Genomic DNA, 21,105 nt, shown 5'->3' on the forward strand with positions numbered 1-21,105 from the left:
TTTGTTGATGATCGATATCATCACGGATACGATGATAATGATATAATTGTTCATATTTTTTTAAAAAAATAGAAATCATATTAATTTGTATTAATAATATTTGAACTATCAAATAAACGATTCGAAATTATTATTTGCATGAGGTTTTTCGTTAATTTGTGAAACTAAAATATTTTAATGGGTTTATTGGTAATTTTGTCGAATTTTTTTTTTTATTTCTCCTTTTGATTGCCTGCGCGTCGGTTGAAACTTAGGATTACTTCGCCCGTCTCCCCTCCACTTTTCTCCGATTCCTCACAGCCGCCGTAACTCGCCACAGCCCTTAATACACACATACATTTCTCAGTATATCAATATTCCCGTACCCATTTAATTTTTCAAATATTTTTCCTCCGCTGTTCGAATTTGTAATTTTCGCAGATCGGGGCTTTCCGGAGATCCGACAAGCTGTTTTCTTCCATTCGGTTTGCTTCCTTTATTAATTTTTATTCTTTTATGTCTTTGTGTGTGTATTAATTTGTAAAAGTAGGATTTTGGATTGAAATTTGGTGTAGGAAATGGGATCTAGGGTTTCGATATTGGTATTTGACGTATCGATTGTCGTGACTGCTCATTGTAGCGCACGAGGACGCCTCTATATATGTATTATTTGTGTGGATAGTTGTGCATATGGATATTTGGCTTGCTTTGGGATTACTTTCTTCTATTAACTGGATATACTGGGAAAGAGAGACGTATCTCGTTTTTGTCGCTGTGATTGTATTACTATCGGTAGCACGTGAGGATTTTGCTGAGTTATCTTGAGGTGGCTAGTACAGCTCGGCAAACTATCAACGTTGCTAATACTTTTTCCCCTTGTTGTAATTGGTTTTACGGCCTTTTCTTATTTAAATACTTAGAGCTTTTTACTCATATCTGGGTGGTTCCATCAAGTGAAAACCTCTTCATTTGGATCTGATGTGTATCTGCTTCAGTTAGTCGAGTATCTGGTGCAGTGCTTAGAATTTTAAGGAAAATTTTAGTTGATTGGGTGTTTGTGTTTAACTGCGGGCCTTTATGGTAGAGTAACATACCTTATGGGGAGTGCATGCCACAAACGTTCGGACTTGTGACCAAGAAGTTTCTCTTTGACCTCTTTGTCTCTAATAACTAGAGTGGAATTGCATGATGAGATCTTCGAACCTTGTGTTGGTTTCTCACTGCAATGTTAAAAAATGTCTTGTCGGAAAAATGAAGTATTGTCCTCTGTTTTGGAACTCTTTAAAATATCAATTTTGTATTGTATGTTTCCCTCCTTTTCTTTTGCACTTTATAGGGCCATAACTTAGCATGCAAGGGGCCTCTGTAGTTTCAGAAGGATCAATCGACCACTTCTACTTTCCCTATTTACGTTTTGACATTTGATATTGATATAGTTTTTAGTGAACCTCTGGGAAGAATAAAAATTCAATGGAAGGGGTGAAATTTTTGAAGAGTTCTAATCTAATTTTAGTTTTATTTTTTAATCAGTACTCATGTATTGTGCATAATATGTTTATTTTCTTTTCAAATTGACTATCCAGAGTTTGTGTAAAGGATTTGTGCACTCTTTCTTATATTTATTTTGTTATGTTGACTATGTGAACTTGATTTTAGTTCTATGATATGCAATTATCACCTTATTAATATGTAACAATTTGTTCTATCTAAACATGAGTGTGCTTTCGAAAACTCTAGCATTGTCAAACCTTATGTTTCGAATTAATTTGATCAAATACTAAGAACATATCTTAATTTATATAACATTCTTTGATTTATCTGGGATTGACACAGTTCCAATAAAAAACTTCAAATTTCATAAGCTTCATTTAAAAGTTTATTAGCACAATTAATGAACTCATTCAAATTTATGTGATCGAGTGATAATTCTTGTTTGAGATAATGTTATTTGAAAGTTTTCCCGCCTTAACTTTGTGGGCAAGTTCTACCCCTGTCTGACCTAGATGGTTGAATTTTATGTGCCTGGCTTATACTCTTAGGTTTCAGAGACAATGTAGTTGACATGAAGCTGATAAAGAGATTCTTCTTGAATTTGGATTGATTTAGTGAAGAATAGCCTTATTCTTGTTCATTTTTTTAATAAAGTAGTGGTGAAAAACTGCCTAATGTTTCTATGTCTCATGAACTATATGAAAGTGCTGATCACAAGCAACTAGAGGGCCTCATTGTAGGCTGGCACCTGAATGTTGAAATGGCCCAGTCTTGAGACTGAATAGCCTTGGTACCTAGGAATGAAATTTCCATGTTTTTAGAAAGTATTTTTTGCAAAGTGGACAATATTGTTTTTCTTTAATACACACAATGTTCTCCATCCGTGTAGTTTGCTTAATATATGTTCTCCATCCGTGTAGTTTTCTCACAAGCAACTAGAGGGCTTCATTGTAGGCTGGCACCTGAATGTTGAAATGGCCCAGTCTTGAGACTGAATAGTCTTGGTACCTAGGAATGAAATTCCATGTTTTTAGAAAGTACTTTTTTCAAAGTGGACAATATTGTTTTTCTTTAATACACACAATGTTCTCCATTCTTGTAGTTTGCTTAATATATGACCATAAATTGTTATTACTATTTTAAGCATTTTCTAACTTTAATTTCATTTTCCCGCGGTTTGAATATTTCCGCTGATGGACGTCTTGTTTCCTTATTTGTTTAGGTTGCCTGAAGTTTTTCTGAATGAGATTGGCTTTTCAGTTGGGCAATGAATTCAAGTATGTTGGCTGGAGAACGAAGGTACTTAATGATGTATTTTTTCTTTGCTACTAAAGCTCAAGTAGATTTTACTGAAGCTGTACTGTTACAAATAAATTGAAGAAGACGATCAATTAAGGCTCTATCAACTGTTGAAATACCCTAAGTTTTGGAACTTATAGGCTGCAGCATATATGCAAATTTTATTTGATGCTCGTCGCTGTTATGAAGATATATAATTGTTTTGGGTTCAGTATTGAGCTTTTTGTGTTTTCGTGAAAGTTTTCTGTGGGTGAGCTGTTTTGGGATTCTTTATCCCGTTTACAATATTTGTTGTATTATTGTATGTTGTCAATTTTGATTATATTTTTGGGTTACCTTCTCTGAGTAGCTGCCAACTTATGTCATTGTAATGTTTCATTCTTGGGGAGATGCATTTAGCCCCTCTTGAATTTTCTTGTTGATAGGATTTGGATACTTATTTTGATTCTTCTGGTTTTCTTTAGATCACCCCCCGGTTTGACTTCTATCCATTGTTAATATTGACTCTCCTGTAGATGGGCTTCTGCAAGACGGGGTGGAATGACAGTTTTAGGGAAAGTTGCTGTTCCAAAACCCTTGAATTTACCAAGCCAAAGGTATTCATAGCCTGGCTGGATCCTCTCTTCTATTTTAGCATTTACATTTCTGAATTTACTTTCTTACACTTTACCCTACTTTATTTGAAGGTTAGAGAATCATGGTCTTGATCCGAATTTCGAAATAGTTCCCAAGTGAGTGATTAGTGATGTTCGTGTTGCCTTATGCAGCATGAATGCCATTCAGTTGTCTTCTGAATTTTATGCTCAGTATAACCATGTTTTGGGTTGCTTTTTGTCGTGTCCTTTACCTTTTTCGTATTAAATCGATGCAAGATTTATTTCTTTGCAGGGGTACCCTTAGCTGGGGTAGTCGTGCATCTTCCTCTGGATCAAATGCATGGCTCTCTTCTACGCCGAATGCTGATCGCGGAAATACTGCACACAGTCATGTCAGTGGTCGCCCTTCATCTGGTGGAAGTGGAACTCGGCCTTCAACTTCTGAAAGTGACCGAATGAATGTACCTGTTTCCAATGCATGGGGTTCAAATTCTAGACCTTCGACGGCTTCTGGTTCATTGACATCAAACCAGACATCGCTGCGCCCCAAAAGTGCAGAAACCAGACCTAACAGCTCGCAGGTTTCAAGATTTTCGGAGCCTGTGTCTGAAAGTTCAACTGCAGGGGGTGCAAGTGGTGTCGGAGAAAGATTGGTAGGGTCAACCTTGTTTCCAAACCTCTGCCTTTAGTTTCCAGCAGTAATAATTAATGAATAAACTAATTTGATTTGCTCCATTTACATCTGTTTTGGAGATATAGTGATGAACCATGTTCATGAACATGTATTTGTAGAGTACTGCTGCAGAATTCTTAATGTGCCACATGTTTTTTGTAAAATTTCAGGGTGTAAAATCCTACAAGGAAGATGGATTCTCCCTGAGTTCTGGAGATTTTCCGACTCTTGGTTCTGAGAAAGAAAATTCTGTGATGAATACAAAATCACAAGGTTGTTTTTTGTATATGCAGAGTATACACAGAATGACTGCATGGTTGTCAATTATTGTTGCTTCTCAATTATTCTTTCATTTGATATCACCTGTCTTTGCTGTTGCATTCTCATGTGTCAAGCAAATGTGTTGCATATTAGATGCGAACAAATGTTGATTTTAGTTATTTGAACCGTTTGAAATTGTTCTTGCTCTCCATCTAGAAGCTAGATCATCTGCTCGGATACGGTTAAGTATAAAACCTCTAGATTATTTGACTTATTTTTCCTCCATTCTCTTTGTTGTTATCTTATATTTTGCGTGTGTGTGTATCTACATCTTGTGGAGTACATTATGTTTGTATGGCTTACTTTTGCTCATCATTTTCGACAGAGAATTGCCGTCCTAGCTCAGCTTCTGAGACAACAGCTCGGGCAAAAGAAGAGGATGCAAAATTTCATGCCGGTCTGTGCTTGTCTGTCTTTCGTAAATCTTTCTTAAGTATTAAAACTTTGCTATCCTACATTTATTGCGTTTGATTATCATAGTCAGTTTGTTCAAATCTATCATTAACGCTTTGCTTCCCTTTAGTACAGATGGCCAACGTGGAACTGTGAATATGTTGAGGACTGATGGTCCCCGGACTGCTGAAGATGGCATCTTCCCTATAATGGAAAATTGGCAAGGGGAGCCCCAGCAGTATTTCAACACCAATATTCCTTCTCAACACTTTGATGCTTGGCATAGTCCTCCTTTTAATGGCCCAGCTGGTCCTTGGTATAGGGGTCGTCCTCCAGGACCTGCATTTGGAGGTCATGTTGCTCCTGGTGGCTTTCCGATGGAGCCATTTCCTTACTATCCTCCTCAGATTTCACATCCGGCTGTAGGTGGTGTGCAGTCGGTTCCACCAGCAGGATCTGGTCCTAGAGGAACCCATCCCAGAAATGGAGATTTATTCAGGCCGCCAATGCCTGATACCTATGCACGGCCAGGTATACCATATAGGCCTGGATTCTACCGAGGCCCCCCTGTTCCACCAATCCAAATGACATTTGAGGGTTATTATGGACCGCCAAGGGGCTATTGCAGCAACGAACGGGAAATCCCATTTATGACGGCAAGGCCCCCTTCATATAATGGTTTTCAAGCACTGGGTGCTCATGATCCTAATTTCCATGGTGGCTCTATTGGACATGGTCCTTCTGGGAAAACATTGCCGATACAAATGGAAGCTGATCACCAATCACAGCAAAGAGTTCCCTCGAAGAACCATAATGACTGGTATCGGAAGGATGAAGAAGAAAATTGGGATCGGGATATACATCCTAATGTTTTGTATTCTGGAAAAGGTAGCCTTCCCACAATGACATCCCAGAATAATGAGTGGGGAGCTGAGGAGGTACCAATTGACTACTCTGCCCGCAATTATGAACATCAAGGACATTCATCAGGCAGTGTCGGAGTGAGGTCCATTGAGAGCAGCATGGGCAGTGCAAAATTGATTAATGATAATTTGACCAATGAATTACCAATTGTGGCTTCTTTTCCGACAGAAGGGTGTCAGATACCTCTTGCTAATGAAATAAATCCATCTTTACAAGGGGAAACAAAAGATTCAGTACTGATGCAGAAACTTGAAGTTCTAAATTCAAAGTTTCGTGTTTCTTCTGATGGACAGTCTGATGCCCCTAATGCGTTCAACAGGGAGGAGCGTAGGAGTCGGTTTCAAGTTGAAAAGAAGACGAATAATTGTTCTGTTGAAGTTACTAATGCTGCTGGATCTTTTGAAAGGGTTCCCACATCTGTAGATTTTGGCTCTGACCTGCATCAAGTGACTGTTCCGAAGCAGTCAACCCCTGCTGTATCTAGGTCCGATAGGAATTGGTTTTTTTTACCTTTTGTTTTTCTTGCGATGCTAAACAATATATCTTAAATTTATAGGAGCTCATATCATGGTGGGCATGGTAGAGTTAATCATGTACGTGGCCCTAATGATGCTGGAAAGACTGCCGAGGATTCTATGATACATTCTGTAAGGAACATTGAAGAGGAACCTTTTGAGGGAACATCGGATCCATCTGATATCCAAGAACAGGTTCTCTTATTTAAGTGATTGTACATTTATCTACAAGTTGATTGTATCTAAAAGTTTCTTTGTGACCTTATCTCTGTTCTTTAATCAGCGTGCCAAGAGAAGAGAATTGGCAAAGCAACGTGTGCTGCAATTGCACAAGGAAGAGGAAGAACGCACAAGAGAGCAGAAGGCCAAGGCTTTTGCTAAATTAGAAGAACTGAATCGTCGAACCCAAGTAGGTGAAACTGTGAACAAAAAGGTCGAGACAACTGAGTCCTCTGGTGACATCTATGGGGAGCAAGAGAAGTTGTGCACCTTTGGGGGAACAGTGTTGGTTGTCTCTGATTCTAATGTTACTGCTCTGGAGAGCAGTATCAGTCTGTCTGGGGAATCTGTGGAAGTTACCAAAAAATTGCCTGCCGAGCCTCCTCAACAACTGGAACCTAATCTGTCACATTGTCAATCTTTGAATATGAAAGATCCACGCAATGCTAGAAAATTAGGCATGCAATTGAATGATGGAGGCATCTCTAAACACAATAGAACAGGCTATAAACAAAAGCAGAATAAATCATTGGTGAAGAGTTCACATGAAAAATCTGGTGCAAATACTGCATGTGAGGCACCAGAATATCTTGTGAGCGTTCCTATTAATTTTACTTCAAGTGAGGCTGCTTCAAGTGAAATTCAATCAGGTGACGAGTCAAACGTGCTCAATACCTCCAGTACTGTGGCTGAGCCTTCCATCCAGCAGAGAAGGAAAATTAATAGCAGTAAAAATAAGCACAAATTGGATGTGACCCCTGTTTTTCCTGTTTTATCACCAGTTCTTTCAGTCTGTAGTCCTGGAAATCCGTCTATTGAAGATGTTGAGTCCAAGGTGGCTTCTCTCGATATAGAAGCAAAGGCTTCCAAGGCGTTCTCTTCTTTACCTAATGAAGGTCACATCAGAATCGCGAATCAGTCGAAACGTCAGCCTTTTCGAAGAACTTTAAGAAGTCAACTGCCCAATAAGTTTATGGATGATACTGCTGTTTGGGCCCCTGTGCGCACGCAGAACAAAGCCGAGAGTGGAATTGAAGTTGACAAAAAACCTACTCTAGAAATGGACAATGCCACAAACAGTGACAATATGGCACAGAGTAATTCAAAAGGAAAGAGGGCTGAAATGGAGAGATATGTTCCGAAGCCTGTGGCTATGGAACTGGCTCAGCAGGGAAACACTCCACATATGCCTTCTGCAGTAAACATGCTTAAATCCGATGAGGTTCCTGGGATTTTACAGTTTGGATCTTTCGGCTCTGTAAGTCAGCCTGTGGGCTTCGTCGAGTCTAAAGTAGAGAAGGAGGGGGATGACAAGCATAAGATTCATAAAAAGGAGCATGTAACATGGCAGCAACGGGGTTCAACAGATTCATCCCATATGAAAGGTGTGAATCTTGGTCCTGCTCTGATATCCGAACCTTCCAAGGACGTCCCAAAAGCTACAGAACATGAATTCATAAATTCTGTGACCAATTCAGCAAATGCTGATACTTCTGATAGACATAGCATTTCTGATAACGCAACCACAGCTACAATGAGCAAAATTCATGCTGTGAAAGATCATGGGCCAACAGTCCGAGGAAAAAGGCTCCTACCTTGGGTTCCTCGAAGCATAGGAAATAATCTTGGTCATGGAGATATCCTTTGTAATGAAACTGATGGAAGTGGCACCCTGCCTGCTGCTGATGTGGACCAAGCAGATAGGACTATCGTTTCAAAGGATAGTCGGAGTCGTGGAAATCAGCCTTTGTCTCATTGGAAGCCCAAGTTGAACACAAAATTTGCAAATAATTTGCATGGAAACAAAACTACTGGAATTGATAGTGTGACAATGGAAATGACTGGGGCCTCGAAGAAGGATCATGCATCTAAACAAACAGTGCAAGTTTTACCTCAAAATGACAAGCGAAGCCGCAATCCATATCGACCTCAGCCTGGTCAATCTGTATCTGAATCCGATGCGGTTGAGGAGTCAATTGCTGGCAATCAGCAAAAGCTCAATCGAGAAAATAAGCCTTCCTCCGCAAAAGAGCCTCCCTTTTCACTGAACCAAGATCCCATTAACTCCACTGTTACAGCTCCTTCTGCAAACACAGATGTTGAGCATGAGCACGATATCTCAACAGGCTCGAGGAGAATCGGCATACAAAACTCCCGAACTATGAGAGGCCATGAATCACGTGGAGATTGGGCTCCGGGCCAAGAAAATAGGTCAACTCAAGCACATAGATTTCGGGAAAGGCAGAGGCGGAATGCTCACTTTGAATACCAGCCAGTCGGGCCACACAAGAGTAGCGGACCCGAAATGCTGGATGGACCTGCAGATGGAGCTGGTAATGTACGCTTAATAAACCAGGAAAGGGGTCAGAATAACCCCAAACGCTGAGGAAACTCTAATAGGTACGAACTAGTGCTATGTGTGTCCACTTTGGTTAGGACTAGTTGGAATGTGAAATTTGAGAATTTTATGTCCTTTTCTTTCCAATGCTAGTTATCCAAAAGTGTCTCGGCTTGATTAGGAAGGTGAGTGTTGCTGACTGTTGGATATTAACTGGATTCTATTTTATATATTTTTTTTAATCCAGTTTATCTCGTTGACAGGTGACACACACATTGATCGATTAGGAGCCTAGTTAGGGGCAGATCTTTGGGTGAAGGTGTCATGTTTTTGCAAGCGTTAGTTCCATTTTACAACTGTAATTGTTTTGATACACTATAACCTGACTGCAATTTAACCTCAGCGAATGTTGTAGCTGTGTGTATTTTGTGGCAATATTCAAGATTTGCTGTTAATCCCGCGTGGTGCTTCTTTGTCTTCTATGTTATTTAAGATCCTGGCTATTAAGCCGGTTTAAAGATACGCTGACACAAGCTATTGCCTACTATTCTTCTTACAGGTTTAAGAATGATGTTCAAAGCTTCAGCATTAATGCCATCTCTCGACCTTTAATTTGGACGATTCAGATTAAACGAGAACCTCTCAATCTCAGTCCCAAGCACTTCTTTCTTGCTATTCATACTTGTTTGGCTGTTGACTAACTTAAAAATGGGTAATCTACTAGAGAGATGAGCAATGGGCATTATGAATTTGATACGTCGTACCTATCTAATGCATTTTGGATGGATATCAATTTTTTAAAAAGTATTCACGTGCTCTTATCCTTGTCTCTTTTTGTTGAGCAACACTTGTACAATCCACTAAATTTGGGGTGGCAGTTCATTACCTGTCGTACGTGGAAAACTCATATCCATTTTTTGACTATGTAAAATAAGGAAAGTTGGATTTTAGGGAAAAAATCTCAGGAAATTTTCGTTCTAGTAGAAGAGACCCAAAAGGTTGGTGATTTCATTTATAATGTCTAAGCAAATTTGACATAGAAACACAAAATGAAAAAGGTTTACGGTTTGAACATTTGATTTCATTCTAGTTACGCATTTTATGCGAGGATTGGCTAACACGCCTCTCCTCATATTTTTTTGCATTTGCTTCTTTGATTACATGACAGCTAAACTTCACATGGATTTGGGTTTTGTACCAAGTTTTTTTTTTCACTCGTATTCAAAATCTCTTCTTTGAGTTACCAAATGGTCCATAAAATTGAAACTCAACATCTATTATTATATTATTAAGAGGAAAAGACTTATAAAAACTAAATTGATATATTTGGTATGGTCTTTTTCAAAAAATCAAAATTAACTCTTTTATTTTTAATTGTTAAACATAAGCAAAGTGGATAATATCAGTAAAATTCTAACACACAAAAAAGTAAAAATAAAAAATAAAATTTCACACAACAATTTTTCTCTGTCTGCGGCTATTTTTGTTCTCGTTTTTTACATTTCCATTATTAAGTTTTCATTACACGGTTCTTGAAGAATATTTATTTTTTGGGTGGTGGTCCATGAAAGTGATAACCAGTCACATGTATGAAAATCTAAGTCTCTTTTACGTTTAAAAAGTAAATTTCTTAAAATTTAGTGTTTTCTCCATTTTTATTGTGTTCCATTGGTTTTTATTTTAGGTTCTCATCTCCGGATATGACAATTTACTATCCATCGTCCAATAGAAATGATGGTGATAATGTCAGGAAGAGAGCACAATATGTATGTGTGTGTTAGATTATTGCTTGAATAATATTTAAATCATCATTAATATGGTGAAAAATTATCAAAAATCTTTACTAATAGTTATTATATGATTTGATTAAATGATTTAGCTTCATCATATCAAATATTATATCCCTTGATTGATCTCATCTCAAAAAATGACTACGTTTATATTTTTTTAATTAACGTGTCACAACAATAAAAAGAATATTATGCTAATAGTATGTATTTTTTTTAAAGTATAACAAGGTAAGACAAAAACTTGTATGAGACGATCTCACGGGTCGTATTTTATGAGACAGATTTTTTATTTAGGTCATCAATGAAAAAATATCACTTTTTACGCTAAGAGTATTACTTTTTATTGTGAATATCGGTAGGGAGCCGTCTTACAGATAAAGATTCGTGAGATCGTCTCATAATAGACTTACTCATAAATTAATTGTTTATTGAAAAATAATTAATGGAAGTCTCTATATTAACTAATAAAAAATGTATAGCATTTTATATATTATTTTAATTAAGTATATTATTATAAGATAAAAATTATATGTTTATTAAAATTTAATTATTATAAGATAATACGTGAATTAAGACCAAAATTATGATATTTCAGGCAAAATATCGATAGTATTTGAAGGCCTTTCTCCTCGTAGCAAAACCCTCGTCATCGCCGCCGCAGAGAGACTCACCTTTAATCACCGCCGGTACTTTTTCTCAGGACGTCTGCAGCGAAACAGGTTTGTGGATTTCATATTTTACTGTGATACTTTTGGGGTGGTTGGGTCTGAACAATAATGTGTTCAGATTCGAAATTTAATTTGATTTTTTGCGAAATTTGTTTTTAATGATGATTTGATGCAGATTTCGATCAACAAGAGCCCCGAAAAACCAGTTCTCAATTTATTGGAGACCATGGCGTCTAGATTTTGGACTCAGGTTTGCTTCTCTAGAAGTTTGTTTGGTTTAGACTGTGTATGTGGATCTGTTCTCTTTGAGATTTTAAAAATAATGGATTTTGGAATTGATTTTGGTGTAATTATCTGACATGAAATTTTTCTTCTCATCCTGGATGTGTGCTGAATTTGATGAGAAGCTTGAGGACGTTTTTGTAGATTAATTTTGAATTCCTTAGATCTTCAGTGGTGATTATTGAGCTGTATATGTGTGCACCAGCTTATACCGATGACATATTTGTTTTTTGCCTACGCTTATTCTTTCTGCTTTTATTTTTTATTTTTTGGGATGTTAGGGTGGTGACAGTGAATCCGAGGAGGAGAGTGATTATGATGAGCAAGAAGAAGAAACTGTACCAGTGGAGACAGCTCCAGAAACTGCTGCGAAAAGGTATTATTATGTGAATGAAAGTGATTCGGATGATTCTGATGGACAGAAGAGAGTTGTCCGGGCTGCCAAGGACAAGAGATTTGACGAGATGTCTGCCACTGTTGATCAAATGAAAAATGCCATGAAAATTAATGACTGGGTCAGCTTGCAAGAAAGTTTTGACAAGATCAATAAGCAATTGGGAAAGGTTATGAGGGTAACAGAGTCGGACCGGGTTCCAAATCTTTATATAAAGGCCCTTGTAATGTTGGAGGATTTCTTGAATCAGGCCTTGGCTAATAAGGAGGCAAAGAAGAAAATGAGTAGTAGCAATGCGAAGGCTTTGAATTCCATGAAGCAGAAGTTGAAAAAGAACAATAAGCTATATGAGGATACTATTGCCAAGTGTAGGGAGCAGCCAGACCTTTTTGAGGAGAAGGTTGAGGATGAGCAAGAACCTGATGATGATGATGAGGATGAAGACGAGGAAGATGACTTTGATGAGGACCCCGCAACTCTGGAATCTGAAGAGAGTGAGGATGAAGAAGAGTCGGGAAAGGAGGCTGCTGAGGGTGGACTAGGCTGGGAGAAGATGTTGAGCAAGAAAGATAAGTTGATGGACAAGCAGTTCAAGGACCCTAGCCAAATCACGTGGGACACAGTAAACAAGAAGTTTAAGGAGATTGTTGCTGCTAGGGGCAGGAAGGGGACTGGAAGAATTGAGTTGATTGAGCAGCTCACTTTCTTAACAAGGGTTGCCAAGACTCCTGCGCAGAAGCTTGAGATTTTTTTCAGCGTTGTCTCAGCACAGTTCGATGTCAATACGAGCCTCAGTGGGCACATGCCTATCAATGTGTGGAAACAATGTGTGCAGAATATGTTTGCCATTCTCGATATTTTGACCCAGTACCCAAATATTGTTGTAGGGGACACAGTGGAACCTGAGGAAAATGAGACCCAAAAAGGAGCAGATTTTAATGGTGAAATCAGGATTTGGGGAAATTTGGTTGCCTTCCTTGAAAGGGTAGATGTGGAATTTTTTAAGTCACTTCAGGTGATTGATCCACATACCCGTGAGTACATTGAGAGGCTTAGGGATGAGCCAACATTCCTAGTTCTGGCTAAGAATGTGCAAGAATATCTTGAACGTGTTGGAGATTTTAAGGGTGCCTCAAAGGTAGCTCTGAAACGGGTTGAGCTCATATACTATAAGCCACAAGAGGTATATGATGCAATGAGGAAATTGGCTGAGCAGTCGGACAATGGAGTTGAATCTGGAGAGGAAACCAAAGCTGAGGAAAGCAAGGGATTATCGGCGTTTGTTGCAACTCCTGAGATAGTTCCTCGTAGATCTGTTTTTCCTGAGAACAGCAGGGCATTGATGGATCTCCTTGTATCACTCATTTACAGATATGGTGATGAGCGGACAAAGGCTCGTGCTATGCTCTGCGACATTTATCATCACGCCATCTTGGATGAATTCTTGACTTCCCGTGACCTGTTGCTTATGAGTCATTTGCAGGACAATGTACAACACATGGATATTTCAACCCAAATACTGTTCAACAGGGCAATGGCACAGCTTGGGCTATGTTCCTTCAGGGTGGGGCTTATTGTTGAATCGCACAGTTGTCTTTCAGAGTTGTATTCTGCTGGCAGAGTGAAAGAATTGCTGGCACAAGGTTTTTCACAGAGTAGATATCATGAGAAGACGCCAGAGCAGGTATCTTTTGTTATTTCTAACTTTGTTTTTAATAACTGTAGCGTGTTTTTGTGGTGTTTAATATGCTCAAGGTAATGAGATTTTTTACCTGCCAACAATCTTGAACTTTATATCTAGTTTAAAAGTCATGTATTCAAATATATCCCAATGAAACATTTCTGTTCATACATCCGAAAGATGGAAACATCAATTGTTAATATTCCTGTTATCCTCTATGTTTTTTGTTGCTTCTGAATGAGTTTTCTTTGCTCTGTTTTCCTATTTGTTTATTTAGATTAGATGTGCATTTGGCTCACATGTTAATATCATCTGCTAATCAAAATCTGCAGGAGCGGCTGGAGAGGAGGCGTCAGATGCCATATCACATGCATATTAATCTCGAGCTTCTTGAAGCTGTTCATCTGAGTTGTGCCATGTTAATGGAGGTGCCTAACATGGCAGCCAATGTGCATGATGCCAAACACAAGGTTATTAGCAAGAATTTCCGCAGGTTGCTTGAAATGAGCGAGAGACAAACATTTATTGGGCCTCCTGAAAATGTCAGGGATCATGTAATGGCTGCTACAAGGGCCCTAAGACAGGGTGATTTTGAGAAGGCCTTTGATGTTATCAAATCTCTCGATGTTTGGAAGCTTCTTCGCAACAATGACACTGTTCTTGAGATGCTGAAGGCTAAAATTAAGGAAGAGGCTTTGAGGACCTACCTTTTTACCTACTCATCCTCCTACGATTCCCTAAGTCTTGACCATCTGGCTAAAATGTTTGACCTCTCAGATTCACAAACACATGGTATTGTGAGCAAAATGATGATCAATGAAGAGCTTCATGCTAGTTGGGACCAGCCCACACGCTGCATCGTTTTCTATGATGTCGAGCACACGAGACTACAGGCTCTGGCGTTCCAATTGACCGAGAAACTCACAATTCTTGCAGAAACAAATGAGAGAGCTATAGAGGCACGGATTGGTGGTGGTGGATTGGAGGGTCTCCCTCTAAGACGCAAAGATGGACAAGATTATGCTGCAGCAGCTGCTTCGGGTGGTGGTGGTAGGTGGCAGGACTTTACTTTTACTCATGGCAGGCAAGGTAGTAGTGCTGGGAGGACAGGATATAATGCTGGTGGCAGAGCACTAGGCAGCGGCGGTGGTTTCACGAAGGATTATACTCGAATAAGTGGTTACCAAAGCTCCCGGCATCATGATGGGGGCCGGATGAATCAGACCGGATCAGCTGCTAGGGGCGGCAACGTTGATACATCAACTCGGATGGTGAATCTCAACAGAGGTATTCGCACGTAATGGGGAACTTTGCCTTTTGAAGGGGTAGCATCGGTTTTGTCGTTATTGGAATTTATTATTTTAATATTTAGTGATCTTTGACATTATCATTATTATAAGAGTAAGAACAGAGTTTTTCGTGGCGATTGTTTATATTCACGAAGTCTTTTTAAAAAACATATTTTTAAATCTTCAAGTTATTCGATGATTGTTATGTTGTTTTGAAGAGCTTCTTGTTTTGGTCGCCTTCTGTTATATTCTGGTGGTGAGTTGTGTGTGATTCAGATTAAGGATATCAATCGTGTTCATCTCCGTATCCATCAATGTGATGAAATTCACTTATTGAATATACAAATTTTGATATGTTTCGTCAGTTATTTCATGGGTGGCAGATAAATGAGCAGGTTGATGACGACTGTATGAAAAAACCATTTATATATATTTTTTACTGTATATATAATTTTGATATTAAAAGAACAACTTTTTCACCAGAAGATTTTCATATAATTCCTTTCTCCCGATTACTTTTCACACTTTTATTCAATCGATACGGGAGAAAATCCGGTATCATCAAATTGAATCGCTACATTTCATTACTTAAAAGTTGGTAAAATTCAAATAAACATCACGTGTTCTGGGAAAAAAAGAATTTAATGATACATAAATCTTATTTATATAATATACTCTATTATCTGTTTGAATTTGTATCGAATACTTGACTAATAATTATTAATAAACTCACCACAGAAGTCAAACTATAAATTATCTGAGCCCTTTTAAAAATAATAATAATAATATAAAAGAGTGCGTAGATGATTCGTGTCTTCATAACACGACGTTATGTCATTTAATCTATACACAACGTTTCTTACATGTTAGGTAAAAAATATAGTACAATAGCTTAATTTATTAATTAATATACTTTTATTAACAAAAAAAATTATAAAAGAGCTGGATTTCAGAAAATGAATGCAAATAGAATTGAATTCAAGCAAACAAGAGAGACAAGATGCAACAATAAAACATGTCTTTATTGAGGGTTTATTTTATTTTATTTTATGATGTAAGAATGTAAGGTCGCTAAACTTCGGTACGTAGTAGATAAACAGTGTGACAATCTCATCTGAAAAGATGTTGGTCGAAAGAATCGAACTCATAACTATTGAATCGATAAAATCATAATATTACAATGAATCGCACATAGATCATGTGTCACTCTTATATACGTATATATATACACCATAATTCTCGAGGATGTAACTGAGGTTTAAATTTTTAGTAATCACAATGGAGATTTTTTAGTAAGAAAATGAAGATTTTTCAACCCACGAGCTTAGACGTGGGATGCTTTCATAGTTTTATTGACCCACAGCTCAAGCAAATTTAAAAGCAAATTATTCATAATTTCAAAATTCGAAAAGATCTGGTCGATCAGATTTTATACACAAATGCTTCAAAGTCTAATCTTGAAACTTAATTTCAAGCTAAAAAATATTTACATTTTAAATTGGTAACGTCCAAATTTCTCAAGTATGAATGGAAAAATATGGCCTTTTCTCCATTATTAAATTTAATTTTCTTATTATATTTTCTTTGAAGGATTTATTATTTTTATATATACATATAGAAAAGAGTGGAAAATTAAAGCCATCAAAAGGAAGATGAATTAGGCCAAGAAAGCGTAGCAAAAACCAAATGGAAAAAAGAATTACTGGCTGTGGAAAACGAAAAGAAAAGCCACCAAACAGTCAGTCACACGATGAATGAATGGTAAAGTGAAAGCAAGGAGGATAAAACAAGAAGATTGGGAGAGAGAAGTGTGAAAGAAACAAGAATTTTAGGCCAAAAAAATGGCGAAGAACATCTCTTCAACAACAAAGATGAGTCCACTTCTTGCTCTCCTTTCAATACCAACAAATGGAATCGTTTTTCTTAACCGAAACAACAACTACAACTCTTCCACCACCACCATCCACTTTCATTATTCTCGCCATTATTATTCTTTTCCCCCTCCTTTCTGTTCACTTCTCTCTCTTTAATTATTACTGCTGTTTCCACCATCCCTTTTGTCCATTTCCCTCGATATCACAACGGCAAATATATATAATAATAAAGAAAAGACAGGCCTTTTGTATTGTATTGCTCGTCTCTAAATCTGACCTGATCTCGGTGAGTTATTGGTTTCTTTTCCTTATTTAATGGGGTTTTTTTTTGTGAGTTGTGTGTATCTTGGGTTTTGTTCTTTTGTTTGTGATGTTTTAGTTTGGAGTTTGATTTTGTGGATTGTTGGATTGTTTCCTTATGGGATTCTTGTAATAGGTAAATGATCGATTACTCTTTGCTTGATTTTTGTTACGATCATCGAATTCTTGAATGATTTAGGAACTAAAATCGAATTCTTGAATGATTTAGGAACTAAAATGAAAACAAAGGTTGAATCTATTCTTTGACATATTTGCGGTACTGTTTGGATCTAAGTAGCGTTAGTTCTATGATTATTTACTTGTCTGTCTGGAGTTCTTGTGTTTGCTGCATCAATTGAATCCAGATCATCAGCGTGACTGCTTTTATGAAAGATTGTGTTTTTAAGTAATGGTCGAGCTATATAATTAATTTTCTAAGGTCATCAATCGAAAATTCGACATTGATATTTGTATGTCAATGAAAGTTCCTGAATCTCATACAATATTGCATGATTTCAGGATGATGTTTGGAGGAGGCGGAGTTAATGAGAACACGGTGATTCCTGCATTTGTGGGGGAGAATCGCCTCCCATTTGATAATAACACATTGCCTCAGCTCCGGTTGTTTGGACACGGTGAGCTCATTTTATACTTATTTAAGAAATTATAGTTCAATTAGAAGTTTTTTCCCTTGTTGCTTGATCAGTATAGATGCAGCTTGTGTTTTCGTGACTAAAATCCTCTCAGATCTCTGAGCACACGTTATTTCTGTAGACTGTTATTACGCGATACGAATACGACCCTTCTTTTACGTTTTCAGCTTGTATGTTATTACCCCTGTTGGCCTAAATTATGGCATAGGCTGTGCGCTCATGTGACAAACTGCCATCTCAGTTTCTGAAACTTTTCATGTAAAATTCGTTAGCTGGCTACAATATTTATTGGGTCCATGAAAATGCTTTTATGAAGTTCTACAAAAGGATCAACCTAGAAAAAGGGAAAGCACCAGTTAGATTTTTTTTGGAGGTTAATTGGTTCTTGGTTTTCCATCTCTGTTTCAGTTAGGCTGGACGCAAAGCTTTATTGATTCAAGAGCTACTTCACAGTAGGTTCTTATTGCATAGTCGAGATGCAGACATCAATGACGCATATACGATCCTGTGCAGATGGAACAGCACATTGGCACGGCCAAAAATCAAAATTGATACTCGAAACTTGTGTGAAAAAACTTAATTTTTGAGAATAGTTGCAGGGGTATTTCATTTTTGTTACATTTTTTCTAGGATTATATATCACAAACAACATTTTAATTCTTGAAACTACCACCTTTCTTGATTCTTGATTGATGATAATTGATTTCAAATAACAATCTCGAACTTCTGTTTCAGCTCCATCTGTCCACGAGCATGCATCCTCGCATAACAGTGCTATCAAAAGAGTTAGGGAAGAAGATCTTCTTTGTACACGGCAGAAGAATTATAGTCCAGAAAAAGTTGCCAACATCGATACTCAACCAAATCCTAATCTTGTATCGACGGGCCTCAGGCTCTCTTGCGAGAAAGAGGATCAAAATTCCTCGGTTTCCTCTGGCATCCTATCTATCGGCAATAACCTTAAAATGGAGATGGATCGGCAGACAGAAGAATTTGGTCGATATATTAAACTTCAGGTATCATCATATTGCATACATCCCTTCATGGGGTTAAAACAACTTGCTTCAGTTTTATACATTACAGGGTTGGAATCCAACCCTCTTAATATTTCCTACAGACTCGTACATAATTAAATATGTATACCACGTGTATAAAATATGGAATCCAACACTATTTTTCATTTTAGTTTCGTGCCCACACTTCTTTTTATGTTCTCAACCTCTAACAGTGCCCCTATGTGTATAGGAAGAGAATATCCTGAAGGGCGTAAGAGAGTTGAATCACAGGCACACGGTTTCTTTATTGAACACGCTAGAGAAAGGAGTCAACAAAAAATTACACGAGAAGGCGCTTGAAATAGAGAATGTAAATCGCAAGAACAAAGAATTAGCGGACAAAATAAAGCAAGTTTCGACTGAAGCTCAGTCATGGCATTATCGAGCAAAGTACAACGAATCAGTGATCAGCATTCTGAAGAACAATATCGAGCAACTCATGGCACAAGGGATGTCACAAGCTCACGAAGGCTCGGGGGACAGTGAAGTAGACGATGCAGTTTCAGGCACAAATCATCGACAAATCATCAGTGGATTGGAAAATCGAGATTGTAAAAATGGCCAGTTAACATGCAGGTCATGCAAAAACAAAGAAATTTCGATCTTGTTACTGCCTTGCAGACATTTGTGCCTGTGCACAGATTGTGAAGGACTTTCTGATGTTTGCCCCGTTTGCCAGGTGATGAAGACTGCAGGTGTTCATGTGTATTTGTAATTCAAAACATCAAGCTTCATTACCTGTTTTGATCAAGATTTGTTTCAAGAAAATTGTGAATTCGAAGCAAATGAATCTGATCGATCTCTTTACAAATGCAACTTGTAATGGTAAATCGATGTGGTTGCTACTCTTTGTTTTAAATTTCTTGTATAATTGAATAAGTTTGCTATAATATTTTTCAAGTTTGAGTTTTACCATATCAGAAATGTATTGTTGTCTCGGCTACAGGTTTGCTATGCTTTATGACAAGTCCCTGCTTACTGTAGCATTTTCTGTTAAATTATAATCCAATATATTATATGATAACAACAATTTCCATACACAACCTTTACAATACATTAACTTCAAGTCCAATTTTTCATTTCTTTTTAATATCATTTTTTCATATTTAATAATATTATCATTCGTGGATTTTCTAACTCGTGAATCATAGTGTTAATTTGGAATTTAGTAGAATGAATTTTAATTTTTAATTCTTCTATATGGATTGGCATATGAATATCAAACTATTTCAAAAAAAATTGTTATTTTATCATTTCATTCTCATGCACGTTCACACACAAGATCAAAACCCTTCCGTGGCGGGTATGCCTTGTCTCTTCATTTTCAAATCTTCGACGTGCCTAATCCCCACACTTTTGTTGTTATTCCAATCAACCTCTGGAACAAATTCTTCCATTTTCACTCCTTGTTTTTTCCCTTGCTTTTTGCGATTTAATCTGGTGTTCAGCTACAAAAAATGCTGGCGAGTGCAGTCATCTCTCCATCGCCGAGCTTCAACAGCTACTCCAACAGTAACTTGGCGGAAGTTGCGTCTAGGGTCGTTCAAGAATTCGGAGATGACGCCGATAAGAAAGAAAAACAAACTATCCCAGGAATCTACGGAGCGGAAACGTCGGATTCGGCAGAAAAATACGATGGCCGAGAGGAAAAAGAATTCGAATTCGCGTTTGTGTGGCGCGGTTGTGAATCAGTACTCCCCCAGATTTCAGCTGATGAGATCTTCCACAACGGTATGATCAGGCCCGTTTACCCGATTTTCAACCTAAATTCTTTCCTGGGAAGTACGAAATATCATGGGAACGTAGACGAGAGCAGGATGAATTCGGGTTTGTTGAAGGGTGTGAAGACAGGGACTCCACTAAGGAAGCTTTTTACTGAAGAAAGGGAAACAACAACGATATCCTCGTGCTCTTCTTCGGAAGCCGACGAGTTAGACGGAGTCTCGGCTGAGATGTACTGCGTGTGGCAGCCAAAACCATCGGCAGAGGGGCGGTTGAAGAAGAGCAGCTCCACAGGTTGGAAGTTTAAGGGATTTCTGCAAAAGAGCCATAGTGTTGGCAGCTTCGCAATTGCTTCTCTGAACAACGGTGTGCGAAAAAGAGATGAATGTGTCATGGAGTCGCCCGCGAGCGAGCACGGTGTCTGGAAGGACGAAGTTGTGTGTTTATCCTCGAGCAGAACCGCCAGTAAATGCATGCCGTCGCCATACAAGAGGGTCGGCGGGAAAAAGTGGTCCTATTTGCCTGACAGACATCATGCAGACGGTTTTTTTGCTAATGTAAATAAGTTGAGCAAAAAATTTCACCCTTTTTAAGTTAATTTGTTTGTATAAAATTTGGATGTGTTTTAATTTATCACTTCATTTCTTGA

General features: G+C 37.9%; 3 protein-coding genes and 1 pseudogene across 7 annotated transcripts; all 4 read left to right on the forward strand.

Annotated features, from left to right (window-relative positions):
* The first annotated feature begins 219 nt into the window (after positions 1-219).
* Positions 220-9,593, forward strand: LOC140809298 (protein MODIFIER OF SNC1 1-like). 5 transcript variants are annotated; one of them, XR_012113091.1, is made up of 13 exons: positions 220-464; positions 2,693-2,769; positions 3,285-3,365; positions 3,456-3,500; positions 3,658-4,018; positions 4,209-4,311; positions 4,685-4,756; positions 4,888-6,160; positions 6,233-6,386; positions 6,475-8,810; positions 8,902-8,933; positions 9,012-9,086; positions 9,308-9,593. XR_012113091.1 is itself a non-coding variant. In XM_073166880.1 (12 exons), the coding sequence occupies exons 2-10, from the start codon at positions 2,738-2,740 to the stop codon at positions 8,794-8,796; spliced, it is 4,443 nt and encodes a 1,480-aa protein (XP_073022981.1). In that variant the 5' UTR covers positions 220-464; positions 2,693-2,737; the 3' UTR covers positions 8,797-8,810; positions 8,902-8,933; positions 9,012-9,268. The 5 variants fall into 5 exon arrangements, 3 of the variants coding, with proteins under 3 accessions (XP_073022981.1, XP_073022984.1, XP_073022983.1); XR_012113092.1 differs by lacking the exon at positions 8,902-8,933; XM_073166880.1 differs by lacking the exon at positions 9,308-9,593 and having other exon boundaries at positions 9,012-9,268.
* Positions 9,594-11,123: 1,530 nt separating this feature from the next.
* Positions 11,124-14,996, forward strand: LOC140808698 (eukaryotic translation initiation factor 3 subunit C-like). Its single transcript, XM_073165874.1, has 4 exons — positions 11,124-11,257; positions 11,382-11,456; positions 11,770-13,566; positions 13,896-14,996. Exons 2-4 carry the CDS (start codon positions 11,433-11,435, stop codon positions 14,862-14,864), a joined length of 2,790 nt encoding a protein of 929 aa, XP_073021975.1. The 5' UTR covers positions 11,124-11,257; positions 11,382-11,432; the 3' UTR covers positions 14,865-14,996.
* A 2,023-nt stretch (positions 14,997-17,019) lies between these two features.
* On the forward strand, positions 17,020-19,670 carry LOC140810566 (BOI-related E3 ubiquitin-protein ligase 1-like; annotated as a pseudogene).
* Positions 19,671-20,191: 521 nt separating this feature from the next.
* Positions 20,192-21,049, forward strand: LOC140810468 (uncharacterized). The gene has a single exon (XM_073168322.1). The coding sequence runs from the start codon at positions 20,192-20,194 to the stop codon at positions 21,047-21,049; it is 858 nt and encodes a 285-aa protein (XP_073024423.1).
* The last annotated feature ends 56 nt before the right edge of the window (positions 21,050-21,105 follow it).

Source organism: Primulina eburnea, chromosome 13 (assembly GCF_022965805.1).
Source record: "Primulina eburnea isolate SZY01 chromosome 13, ASM2296580v1, whole genome shotgun sequence".
Classification (NCBI taxonomy): domain Eukaryota; kingdom Viridiplantae; phylum Streptophyta; class Magnoliopsida; order Lamiales; family Gesneriaceae; genus Primulina; species Primulina eburnea.